Source organism: Aplidium turbinatum, chromosome 11, assembly GCF_918807975.1.
Source record: "Aplidium turbinatum chromosome 11, kaAplTurb1.1, whole genome shotgun sequence".
NCBI classification, from domain to species: Eukaryota; Metazoa; Chordata; class Ascidiacea; order Aplousobranchia; family Polyclinidae; genus Aplidium; species Aplidium turbinatum.
The window spans coordinates 24,840,212-24,852,280 of NC_137482.1; the positions used below are offsets into that span (position 1 = coordinate 24,840,212).

The 12,069-nt window shown below is 37.5% G+C and overlaps 1 protein-coding gene across 1 annotated transcript; it reads left to right on the forward strand.

Annotated features, from left to right (window-relative positions):
* Positions 1–1,114: 1,114 nt before the first annotated feature.
* LOC145779739 (leucine-rich repeat and coiled-coil domain-containing protein 1-like) lies at positions 1,115–6,113 on the forward strand. The gene has a single exon (XM_082591378.1). It carries the CDS (start codon positions 1,248–1,250, stop codon positions 3,975–3,977), a length of 2,730 nt encoding a protein of 909 aa, XP_082447504.1. The 5' UTR covers positions 1,115–1,247; the 3' UTR covers positions 3,978–6,113.
* Positions 6,114–12,069: the final 5,956 nt, after the last annotated feature.

The window sequence follows — 12,069 nt, forward strand, 5'->3', positions numbered from 1 at the left end:
TGTATTCTTTTCATGTTTGTGTTTGTGACAAATAAATAAATGAACTGAACTGAGTTTTGTTAAAATTTGTGGGTCACCTTGACTTAGGTAATTGCATGTTTTTTTCCGGTGCAATGGTCCAGGAGTTACTGCGATCTAAAAGTTACCGCAACTTTCAGACCACATAAAGTTACTGCCAGACCAACAGTGCTCAAATGAAGGTTGCCAGATTTAATGGTTGCAGCAACTTCAACAAAAATAAGATGAAAGTCAAAACAAAACGTTGTGACAAAAATTATTAGGCTATTGTGTTTGAATAAAAAAGTGTTTGAAACAAGGCGTTGTTTAGAATGTTTGAATCGTGGCAGTCTTCCATACAAACCTGAAGTAATACATTTTGCAAGCTTTGAACTTGATTCAAGACAGACTTGTTTTTACTTGAGAGCAGACTAAATAGCAAAAGTAAACTGCTTGTTTGAGTTGTGGTTGATAAACACAGAAATTATTTAATTTTTTAAGAAATCTTTTGAAAAAAATATATCTGCAAATCTTTAAACTTCTCCGCATTGCCAATGACATTATCAGCCATAGTTTTACAGTTGCAAGTTTAGCCATAGCCAAGATCAGTCATAGTTTTACAAGCCTTGCAGCATTCATGCACTGCGGCATTCAAGCCTTGTGTTATTTATGCGTTTTGCTTTGTGTTATTTATGCAGAGAAAAAAACAATTTTTTAAACGGTAGGCTATCTTCTCACTGACAATCTTAAATTCTCACTGACTAGGTCTTCATAGTTTTCAAAATTTTATCATTAAGCCTTTGAAAAGACTGAGTTTTTTTCAATTAATTAATACTCACTGAAAGGGTGCTGTTATTCAACTTTTGTTGAATTAGTAGCAGCACTGGAATGCACTTCTGGTCTTTTGCAGATCAATTTTCCTTACATTTCTGAAAAGTAGGATTCACGCAATAAGTCCATCTAATTGCATGAGGGAAGGTGAGCTTCCAGAAATTTTACTATAAGATTGAGTTTCTAGACGTATAGTTCTTAACAACTTTTAATTTCAAGTTTATTTCTTGTGTTGCAGAATGAATGAAAGTTGTCATGTTACGGTAATTGGTGGGGGTGTAAAATGTTTGACATCGCTTGATTTGCAATGTGATGTCAAATCAATTAATGTGCATTGCAACGAAATTTTTGAAATTAAAGGATTGGAAGAGTTGGCAACACTAGAAATCCTAGATGTGTCATCTAACAATCTCTCTTCAATGTCTGGATTGTCCAAGCTAACTTCATTGGTTCACCTTAACTTGGCCTCAAACTTTCTGACAGTTGTTGATGGTATCGGGAATTTGAACCATTTAACCTACATCAACCTATCCTACAACAAAATCAAGTCACTGCAAGGATTTGTTGAGCTTCATGGTGTTTCTTCACAACTAAGAATCATTGAACTTCATGGAAATAATTTGTCTAACTTAGGACATATTGTGTCGTGTTTACAAGGAATAATAAGTTTGAAACATTTGGTGTTGCAGCGTGGTGTGCATAGCAACCCAGTCGTAAACACTTTAGATTATCGGAGTAATATTTTGAACAAGCTGCCTCAGCTCGCATCTTTGGATTGTCTGAATCATGCGGATGAGTTTGTGGATGTTGAAGGTGATATGGATGGAATGATTAGTTCAGAATGGGATTTTTCAGCTACCGAAGATCATGAAGTTACTCAAGACATTATTTTTTCTACAGGTCTAAAGTTACCACAGATAAACACACCTCACATTGATGCTGCAATATCTGCTCATAAATCATCCACTAGTGCGAAATTGCTTTCATCAGATAAAATCTCTGCTTCTGAGTTTCTACACCTGCTTCCACAAGATAAAGAACGACAGATAGTTACAGCTTGTCAATCAACTCAGTCCATGGCACCGGGTGAAGAACATTGCACTTCCTCACCCCCTTCATCGCATGACGAAGATCATGGTTTATCTACCACATTAGATGACAATGTAAAAACCATTTGCTTGCACAAGTCCAACTCAGCAACGAAGCTAAAAGGTTTAACTCGAAGCAAACTGGCCAAACCCAAACCAAGAAAAAACACAACTGTCCCTCATATTGCTAGTACACCAACTTCACGTAGATCGCCAAAACCAGAGGATGTCATGGAAAAGCAAACGTTTTTGAACTTATTGAAAGAGCTAGAGAATGAACGAGAGCGTCGATGGAAGTCTGAACAGGCATGCAAGAAATTAGTTTCCATGGTGCGCGAGATGCAGGTACAAGAATGTGATGGAAAATCACTACAACGAGTTGCTGCTGAAACAGCAGAAAGGCTGAAGATGGCTTTGTTGTCTGAGAAAAATAGCAACGAGTCTTTAAAGCAAGAAAATCAAGATCAAATAGGAAAGCTAAAAGATTTGAATAAAAAATTTACTTTATTTGCAAAACAAAAACAAACGGCGATTAATAGTTTGCAAAGCTCTCTGTCCAGTGCGAATGCGAAGATAGCACAATTGCAAAGTGGCAGCTTGAAGGAAAAACAAGAGTTAGAAGCAAAAGTGTCGAGTGCCTCAGCGCTTCATGATTCTGATCGACTCAAAAACGATCAGCTTAAGATGAAGCTTGACGATTTGCAATCTTTGTTAGTATGTAGAGAATCTGAGTATCGAAAATCACTCTCTAGTATGTATTTGATGACCAATGAAGATTTCCGCAATGCCGTTTCAAAAGAATTGGAAAAAAATGATAAGCGGCATCAAGAAGAATTGCTTGAGTTGAAACGCAGAGTTTCTGCAGCACAAACAGACTATTCCAATCTTGAATGTGAATTTCGGGAGGCTCTTTATATAGAAAGCGAAAGGTACAACGGCATCAATAGCCAGTGCGAAGTAGCAACATCGAATGCATGTAAGTTTGAGGCATTGCTAATAACAGCGGCCGAAAAGGAAGAAAAATGCCGTTCTATGCTTCAGGAAACGACGAGCATTATCAAAGAACAGAAAGCTCGAATCTTTGAACTGACAAAGTGCAAAGAAGAAATGATGAAGCAATTTCAAAACCGACTCGATTCTTTACAAGAAGAAAACAAAGACAACAAAAGAAAAGCATCTCAGATGGAGTTAACAAGGCAAGAAAAATCACAACTTGCTTCAAAACTATCAGCTCTCCAATCGGTTGTTGATGGTTTGAAAGAAGAAAGGAAGTTGTGGGGGCGTGAATTGGCTGAGCAAGGGTCGGCACTGTCTCAAGATCGTGGTCGGCTTGAGATGAGGATCGAAAGTTTAAAAGCAGAAATTGCGAGTCTAAAAAAAGATAACGAACGAGACCTGGACAGCCTTCGGATCAAGACAAAAGTGGTCGAAGATCAGACTGAGACCATTTTTCGGATGAAGCAAGCCTTGGCTTCTAAGGATAAAGAGATACGGCTCAAATTAGAGGAGCAGTTAGTGGAGCAACGCCGATGCGAAGAGACAATTGAGGATTTAACGAGAGAGAACGCGTCGTTACAAGAAGAAAATCTTAAACTGAATGAGAGGAAGCAGCAGTTGAAAACCGAACTTGGAAATTTGCATCAAGATCATGAGGCGTTGTTGGATGACCATGAGAAGCAAAAGAAGAAATGGTTGGAAAAGGCGTCTCTTCTATCCAAGTTAGAAGTTCAGTTGAAGAGTCTGAGCGACAGTGGTAAACAAAGAGAATTTAAACTACTTGAAGAAAAAGAAGATGCTTTGAAATGCCTGCAACTTGCTAAAAGCAAGAGTGATGAGATAGTTGCCGCTTATCAGGAGCAGCTTTGTGCTGCAAACGCGGCTCATGCACGAGAACTGGAAAGCTTGCAGAGAGATAAGCGAGAAGAAATCCAAAGAATGGAAAATAAAGTGGCTTCTGTGGAAATGGAAATGTCAGAACTGTTGAGTGAAAGCGAAGAACGAAAGAAGTTTATGGACATGAAAGTTGAAAGACTGAAGTTTATGTTGAACGAGTTCACGTGAAACTCATTATACAATTTTGCAACAAACATATCAAGGCCACTGTGAGTTTATTATATGTCACAACTCTTACTAAGTTAACGCATATGTGGTTGTATGTGATTTGGTTTCCTATGACAAACGCATTGTAGGTGACCGAATAAACATTGCGCACAACAGAACATACATTGGCGGTTGGTTTAAATATTCAGCTGTGCAGCTGCAGAGCATGGTGATATGTAGCTTCAATGAGACCCCGCGTCATTTTCACTCCAACTTGCTTGATTGGTATGTTTCTGTATTGGTACAGTAGAATTCGCCTATAACGGCACCCCTAGGGGATTTGCAAAAACTGACGTTATAACCGAATTGACGTTATAGACGAACTACCGCAAACTATTCCAACACTGTCTTTTGATTAAAGAAAGAGGTGCATAATCCAGTCAGGTTTACTGTGTACCACCAAACTGACAAAAGTCACGCAGAACATACAATAAACAAAAAAATTGTTTTAAAAGAAATAACCTACAGCGAAAGGTACAGGAAATTTGCGCAATACAGCTCGTTACATACAGTAGTAGAGAAGTTCATTGTTTATTAGCCAAAAAGGCATTGATCTTCAGCTGTTTCGGTTTTGACACGGATTTCTCTACCACATAGCGTTCAGCTTTTGCTAAATAATGTAGGATTTGCTCGCTATCGTCGTAACTTCAGATTTTTTTACGCGGGAAAAAAAAGTTAATTCAGTTAATTAGTTTATACAGTACTGCACGTACAACTGTTGCTTTGAGTTGTTTAAAGGTCAGCTGTAGAGCTGCTTTTTACAGGTGATAGTTTTTCACGCGGGAAAAAAGTTAATTCATTTAATTAAAGTCCCTGCTGCGAACGACGTAGCAAAATAAAGGGAAGACATTTTGCAAGCAGCGACGCTAACTGGATTAAAAGACTGACCGTTCCTGGTGAAGGTGATGGCTTAATGTGACGTTATAAACGAACAAAAGACGTCGGGGGACCAATTAAGGGTGCTGTTACATGCGAATTGACGTTATAGGCGATGCTGTTGTAGCCGAACTACAATGTACGTAAAAGATAGGAATTCTGCCGGGACCGAGCAAAATGTGACGTAATAGGCGAATTGACGTTATAAACGAAGCCGTTATAGGCGAATTCTACTGTAGTTATACTGGTTCAACGACGTCGTTCCATCTTATTACTCAAGTATATTATAAGCGGGTTTGCAGCATCCCAGCTGTTTATTAGTTCTGTGTGAAACGTTTTTTGATTGTCTTGCTCCCTTTTTGTTCCATGATCATTGTATTTCACAATGTGCCAGACCACTAGGAATGGCCGATCATGGATAGTATTTCATGGCACAATACTTTCTCGTTCGACGAGGTTAGGACGGCATCACCTTGTGCCAACTGGAGGTTTAACCTAAAAGGTCCAACCCCTCATTCTGATTGACAACACCACCTTGTCACTGTGATTATAGTTTATGTTTCAATCTATCGTTGTAGCTTGATGACATTTCGGTTTTTCTATAATCTTTTAATCGAAGAGTTGGTTGGTGACACAACACTTGAAAATAGCGAGTAGAATGTTTATTTAGGTTTATTTTATTCTGGCAATAGCTTGTGAAGAGAGTCAGACGAAAATCTGCAGCTTCGAGTTATAAGAAACATTCCACTCGCAATCTTTTGATGGAAGCTTTGAACTTTCAAGTAGCCGATGATATCTCCGGAGCAGCTTTTTCTTGTGAATTAAATTTCACTTTGTTGTTCGTTTGATCATTTGATTCTAGTTTGTTTTGCTGATCTCGACAAAGTTTTTCCTGTACAGCGTCTACTAAAACAACCAGCTTGTCGGTTCATCGTGCCCCGTCATCGCTCGTGTGGCGTCATATTCCCGGACTGGTTTTCTTTGTCTCAGTTGCTTTTAATATGTTATTTTGAGTTTGTCGATCGCATTTAGAAGATTGAACGAAAATGTGTCATCAATTTCAAAAGTCAAATGTATAAACATAAATAGCCTAGTTTGGAACTATTCACCTCAATGACTTCAAGAATGAGGCTTTTTATGGATTTTTATCTGTGTCAGGATTTTTATCATTAAATAATGAATATATATTTTCTTAAACAAATAAAGTTTTTTTTCACGTCGCTTGAGAAAAAAACATGAAATTAGGCAAATGGGTCATAGGCCACTGTATTCTATTTAGTTTTACATAAGTTAACTACCATTCCTGATAAGGCAACACGATGGTTTGTTCCTTCAATCAATCTTTAGCCTATCCTCGACTAACGAAGAAAAATTTTTGAGAGCTTAATTCTGGCAGCTTCGCATCCTTGTCGAGGCTTTGAACCACTGACGCACGGCCAGTCACCTAGTTTCACATGGTAAAGTTTCCAATTGTTAAAGTGTTGTCTATGAATTTTTATCCACTATAAACACACCCTGAGAGTCGAACTAACGCCACTTGATCTTGCAGTTTCTTTGTACAGTCAAGACCTCTGGTAAAAATATGTTTAATTTTCAACCAGAAAGAAACGCCACCTTTGTGTATCAACTTACTTTTAAAAGTAAATTGTCATGCCCTAAAGATGATGAACTACAGCTTTAAAGCTGAAACTTTGGGTACCGTATTTTCAAAACCCAGATAATTTTAGGAGAATAAACTTGTCAAAACTACATCAAATTTTAGATATAGCGCGTTTTAAAGAGTCTCGATTTAAGTTCCCAGGATTTCATTGGTACCGGACCCGGGTTATCCTCTCAAAGGTCATGGTAAGTTATTATCCTTCTTGTGTAGGAATTGTCCCTAAAGCAAGGTTGCGCTTGTCACAGACTTATCGTTAGCCTAAGCTACGTCAGCAGGATCGGTGACATCTTGATCAGTCAACCACTCGACTCATCATTTCTTCGCTTATCTGTATAATCCAAACGCCGCAATCTTCAAAAGTCTATGCTTCCAAACTGTTGCATTTTTTAAAACGTTGGGCGCTCATAATCCGTTTTCGTATCAGCTTAATACCGCAGCATTGTCATTCTGGGGTGGTAAAAGTATAGAGCCAAAGGCTTGACATAGGGCCGGTTACCAAGATGGACAGAGAGAAATTTCCGATTGTTGAAATCTTGTTGCCGGGAAGTTACTCCATCCACTAGGTGCCGCTAAATGAAGAGCAGTCTTTAAAAATGCGCACACCCCTAGAGTCGAACCAGGGACGCTTGATCTTAAGTCGTGCGCCTAGTAACCACTGAGTAAACCAGGCGGAAAAGCACAAAATAATGGAAATTGTGCTCAACAAGCCAATATCTTTATGGGTAGGGGAAGGTATGGACCCATGAACCACCCCCTTCTAAATTCGAACAAAACCTTATAGTAGATTTTTTTTTCAACTAAAGTAGCATTTAGTTCAATAGTATTTCTGAAAGTTCTGGATTGAATCTTTTAAAATTTTGCAAGTTAGAGGGTGGGGTGTGATTTTGAGGTGTTTTAGTAAAATTTCTCATTTGCGTTTGGAGCTTTACAGAAACTTAAATACAGCTAGCATCGAGATACAAAATTCAGAAATTGTAATGGGCTATAGCCTATAGTGTAGGATTTAGTACAGTTCTTTTAGACTTTACTTCATTCTAATTAAGTAAAGCTAAGATGTAACTTTGTCACCAACAGTTCTGACCCATGATCCACCAAAAATGTTGTCCCTTGAACCATAGTTCATGGGGTAGCATATGCCTAATTGAGGGACAATAAACATGTTTCATTTATTTTAGAAATTATTGTGTAGCCTACTATAAGTGGAGTGTAAAATATTGTAAATTGACTAGCGAAGCTAGTGATGCCTCAGCAATTGTTTTTGTCTTCCCCCCGCCACTTGCAGTAACGACAAAACAAACAGTCGACATTAAAAATTTTTGAACTGACTTTTCGCAGTTTAATATTGCTTATTCTAAGTTATTTCTGCAAACTGTTAGTGGTGTGTGCATTTGACAGTATATTTATTGTATTTTAAAAGTTTGCTCTAAACATCTTTAAGGTCAAACTTATCAGTGTGGTTCAAGAGTCCATACCTGGTGGTTCAAGGGTCCAAACGCGTTTGCACCCTTGAACCACTCTGATCACCGTTAATGTTTCCAAATATTTTTGTTGATCCTATAATTATATGTGGTTGAAATTTTTACACAATATACCGAAGTGATCACACTATGTTGTGCTGAAATTTCGTCATCATAGAGTAACTAATTAGTTATAGCTAGTTATAGCTAATTAGTTATAACTAATTAGTTATAGTTATAAGGCACCTGCAGCTAATAAGGCCGCTAATTTTCAAACCTCAATATTTTTGTGAGTACTGCATAATTTTGAACGAAACTTGGAATAAGGATACTTTGGGTCTATCTAAACAACATATCTATGAAACAAGTTTCTAAGTAAAAGGGGTTGTAAAACATTAAAAAAATTAAAACAATCTCAAGCGGGCCTTATTAGATGCACGTGTTGTGAATAAGGCCCGGTTTGAATTAGCACCAAAAGTGATGGAAAAGGTGTATTTGCACAATAACAACACCACAAAACAAATTCTAATCAGCAACACAGGCACATAAGTAATAATTAAATACACAGAGACAACTATTCCCTCCCCCGCCCCATGCTCCATTTTTTAAAAAGCGACATGGTGTTTTTAGATATGGTAGGGATGATAAAGTATTTTGATTCTGAAATTGTGATATTTCCATTACAATAAAAAATTGGATTAATGGTGTAACAAGAATTGTTTAGGTCACTCAAGTCTTTAACCTTCACTTTCTTAACCAGGGGTGCACAACGTTACCCCAGGGGCCCATGGGCCTCATTACCGAAATTAGCCTAGTTTGATCATCATTATCAGTCTTGCTTTAATTAGAAAAAAAGTTTAAATTTATTGGTTTTACTGCATCTGCATGCACATATCTTTCACATAAAATGCAAAAAAACGGAAGTCAAAGCGGTTTGTTTACTGCAGAACAGTCTAAAATATGTGAAAATTAATAAAACCACTTAATTTCAGTCCCGCCAAACTTCAACTTTCCGTAACTCAAAAAGTTCTCAACTTTAGGCTGTGAAACTTTACCAGTTAGTCTCAATTTACCATAGCAGCAATGGGAGCTTTCAATTTTGTTTAAAAGATTTGTAACAACGGAGATCCAGGGGGTGGGCCTTATTACTGGCCGGGCCTTATTAGCTGCAGATGCCTTATACCAAATATAGCTTTTAATGTGAAAAAGTGGCTCATCAGCCCATACCTTCCCCTATCTTGTTTTTTTCTGGATTAGAGATGTAAACAAGTTTTGATTGTGTACGGAACATTCACGGGGAAAGGTGTGTATATTGAACCCCTTAAAGAAAAATAAGCACAACTCAGCCAACTTCCGGTCAATGGGTATTATTTTTCACCCAGATACAGTCTCAGTAGGCCTACTTGCAAACCAGTGTAGAAAATATAAACCACGTACAATAAAAAAATACAGAATAATTAGGCAATAAAAAATATTCAAAAATGGTCCAAATTACACATGTAGTGTGTAGGGGAAGGTCGGGACCCATGGTCATGGTGGGAGCCATAATCCACCCCGTTTTTTTTAATATAAAGTACTCTTTTTGCATTTTTTGACGTCATTATATTTTTTATGCCTGGATAACTTTCCCACAAACCTTTGGTCAAAATTGTACTAAAAATGGAGGTGCAAAGAGGATTTATAGGTTTTGGGTTAAAAAAGTAAATTTTTTTGGCTGATTGTGTTTTAAAATAACTCATTTGTTATGCAAGAAATGTTCATGAACTTTTTTGTAGTGGTAGCCTGCAGTGGCGTAGCTAGGGAATGTGCCGCCCGGGGCGGATTCAGATTTTGCCGCCCCTTCAAGAAAAAGCATGTGAAAATGAAACGTGTTTTTTTATCAGCACTGCAATACGCAACGTGCTATTTTCAATTTGCGGTGTACAGTCAGACAAACGTACCATTATCAGTAGCGTAGCCAGGAATTGTGAAAGGGAGGGGTTTTGACGGCCGGCGGGCGAAGCCCGACGGTGTACTCGCCGAAGACGACACTTATCGGCGGGGGGTCTGGGGGGCCTCCCCCAGAAAATTTTGAAAAACTACTTTGAATTTGGTGCATTCTGAGAGCATTTTCAACAAAAATGTGGGTATGAATATTCCTGTAAAATAGTCATGTTTTCTTCGGCATTTTTCGAAAATAAAGCTGAAGTCTTTATGTTTTCTTGTTGCTAATTTCTGACTGAGATATTTGAATGTTTGGTATTGGCAAAACTAGCTCTTTTAATGCAGTTTCGTTTAAAATTAGGCAAACCTTTTTTTAGAGACATAGGTTGATTGCTTTTTTTTGCGAGATTATTACAGTTTTATTATTTATCAATTTTCTCCTTAGTTGATCCAAAAAACGATCTTATTCCGGTAAGTCACTAACTTTTATGTTTTAAAGTTGACCCGAAGTTTAAAAAATGTAACGTCATAGACGTCATACATCTTAATGAGTGTCAGACAAAAAGCTTTGAGACAATGAAGTTACTTTATTTCTGATATATTCAAGTTTTGTATAACGATTCACTGGAATCGGGTATAGGCTATAAAAGGTTAGTGCAATTTTTCACAGCTGTAGATATTGCGGTGTTTCCATCGACTGCACGAGTTAGCTGGATACCATGGATACTGAACCGTTGTAGAGCGGTCACACCCTGCTATATGAATTATGAAAGGTCATTCGAATTATAAAGCATAATATGACACACAAGTTCTTACTCATTTTAAAAGATAAAGCACCAGAATTGCTTTAACATGTCGAATTAGTAGAATCATGCTTAGCCTACAGCTAACAGCTATGAAAAAATCATCAACACAAGCAATAAGAATGCAAAAATTCATTGATAGCCTACTGATGAAACTAAAGGGAAAAAGGAAGTCGACGAACCTTTTCACACATCTTGTTAATGACATCCTCAACAGTTGGGACCAATTTTCTATACAGATTAACCAAAGCCAAACCGTTTAATCGGTTTTCAGAGGTTGAATTTCTTAAATAAGTTTAAGTCTTCAAAGAGCAGAAAAAGATCTTTCATTGGTGCAAGTGGTAGGCTAACTGGAAGAGTAGCCAGAATGCGGAGTAAAATATTAATGTTTGGAAACGTTGACTGCGGGCAAAATGGCAATGCACTTACATCACTTTTTGGCAAACTGGTTTGGGAAGAATTGAAAAGACATCGATACCACATATACGCAGTTCAGATATAATAGCAAGGGCGTTTATACACGGCAGATCTGCTTCGTAAAATTCAAAAAGTGATTCAGTTTTCTCCATTTAGTTTTTCTCAAAAGGGGGGGTTGAAACCCCCAACCCTCCCCCCCTTTGGCTACGCCACTGACCGCTATAATTTAGTAATATACTGAATGCAAAAGCACAAAAACTGCTGCAGAATTAAAATAATCAATTTGTAACCTTTTACAAGGCTACCCAAATTTGATGAGCATGTTTCCGCCTCTGCTTAATAAAGGCTAGTATAGGAATTTTGTAACGTATTAAAAACATAACGGCAGAAAAATTCATGAAAATTTGAAACGTTTTTAGATATTTAAGATGTTTTGACAGGGCCGGATTTAGCAGTAGGCAGAGTAGGCAGTTGCATAGGGCGGCAAACTATTGGGGGCGGCAAAATATACGAATATATTACATTGATAAATGATAATACTGTACGTGAATATAATAATTAACAACAGATATATAGGAATTAATAAATATTTTATCACATCACACACATTTATAAACAGTGCGGCAAGTCATGTAGGCTATGGCAAGTTATCGCACCTAGAGTAGGCTACTTCACGTTTGATTGGTTTTCAACAATATGTGCTGCTTAGCGCTTGTTTTATTTTTCTGTCTCGCTTAGTATGGAGGACTAGGGTTTGTCTGTGCAATTTTTATTAATCTTTGTTCGGTTTGTTTCACTGTTAGTAAATTTAAAGGAGCCTAGAAAAAATGTTTTTAGTCAATGTTAGGTTGATGGAAAAGTTGCAGGCTATTTTGTGTACTTGCCTTGATACTTAAAGTATGTAAACCATGAATGAT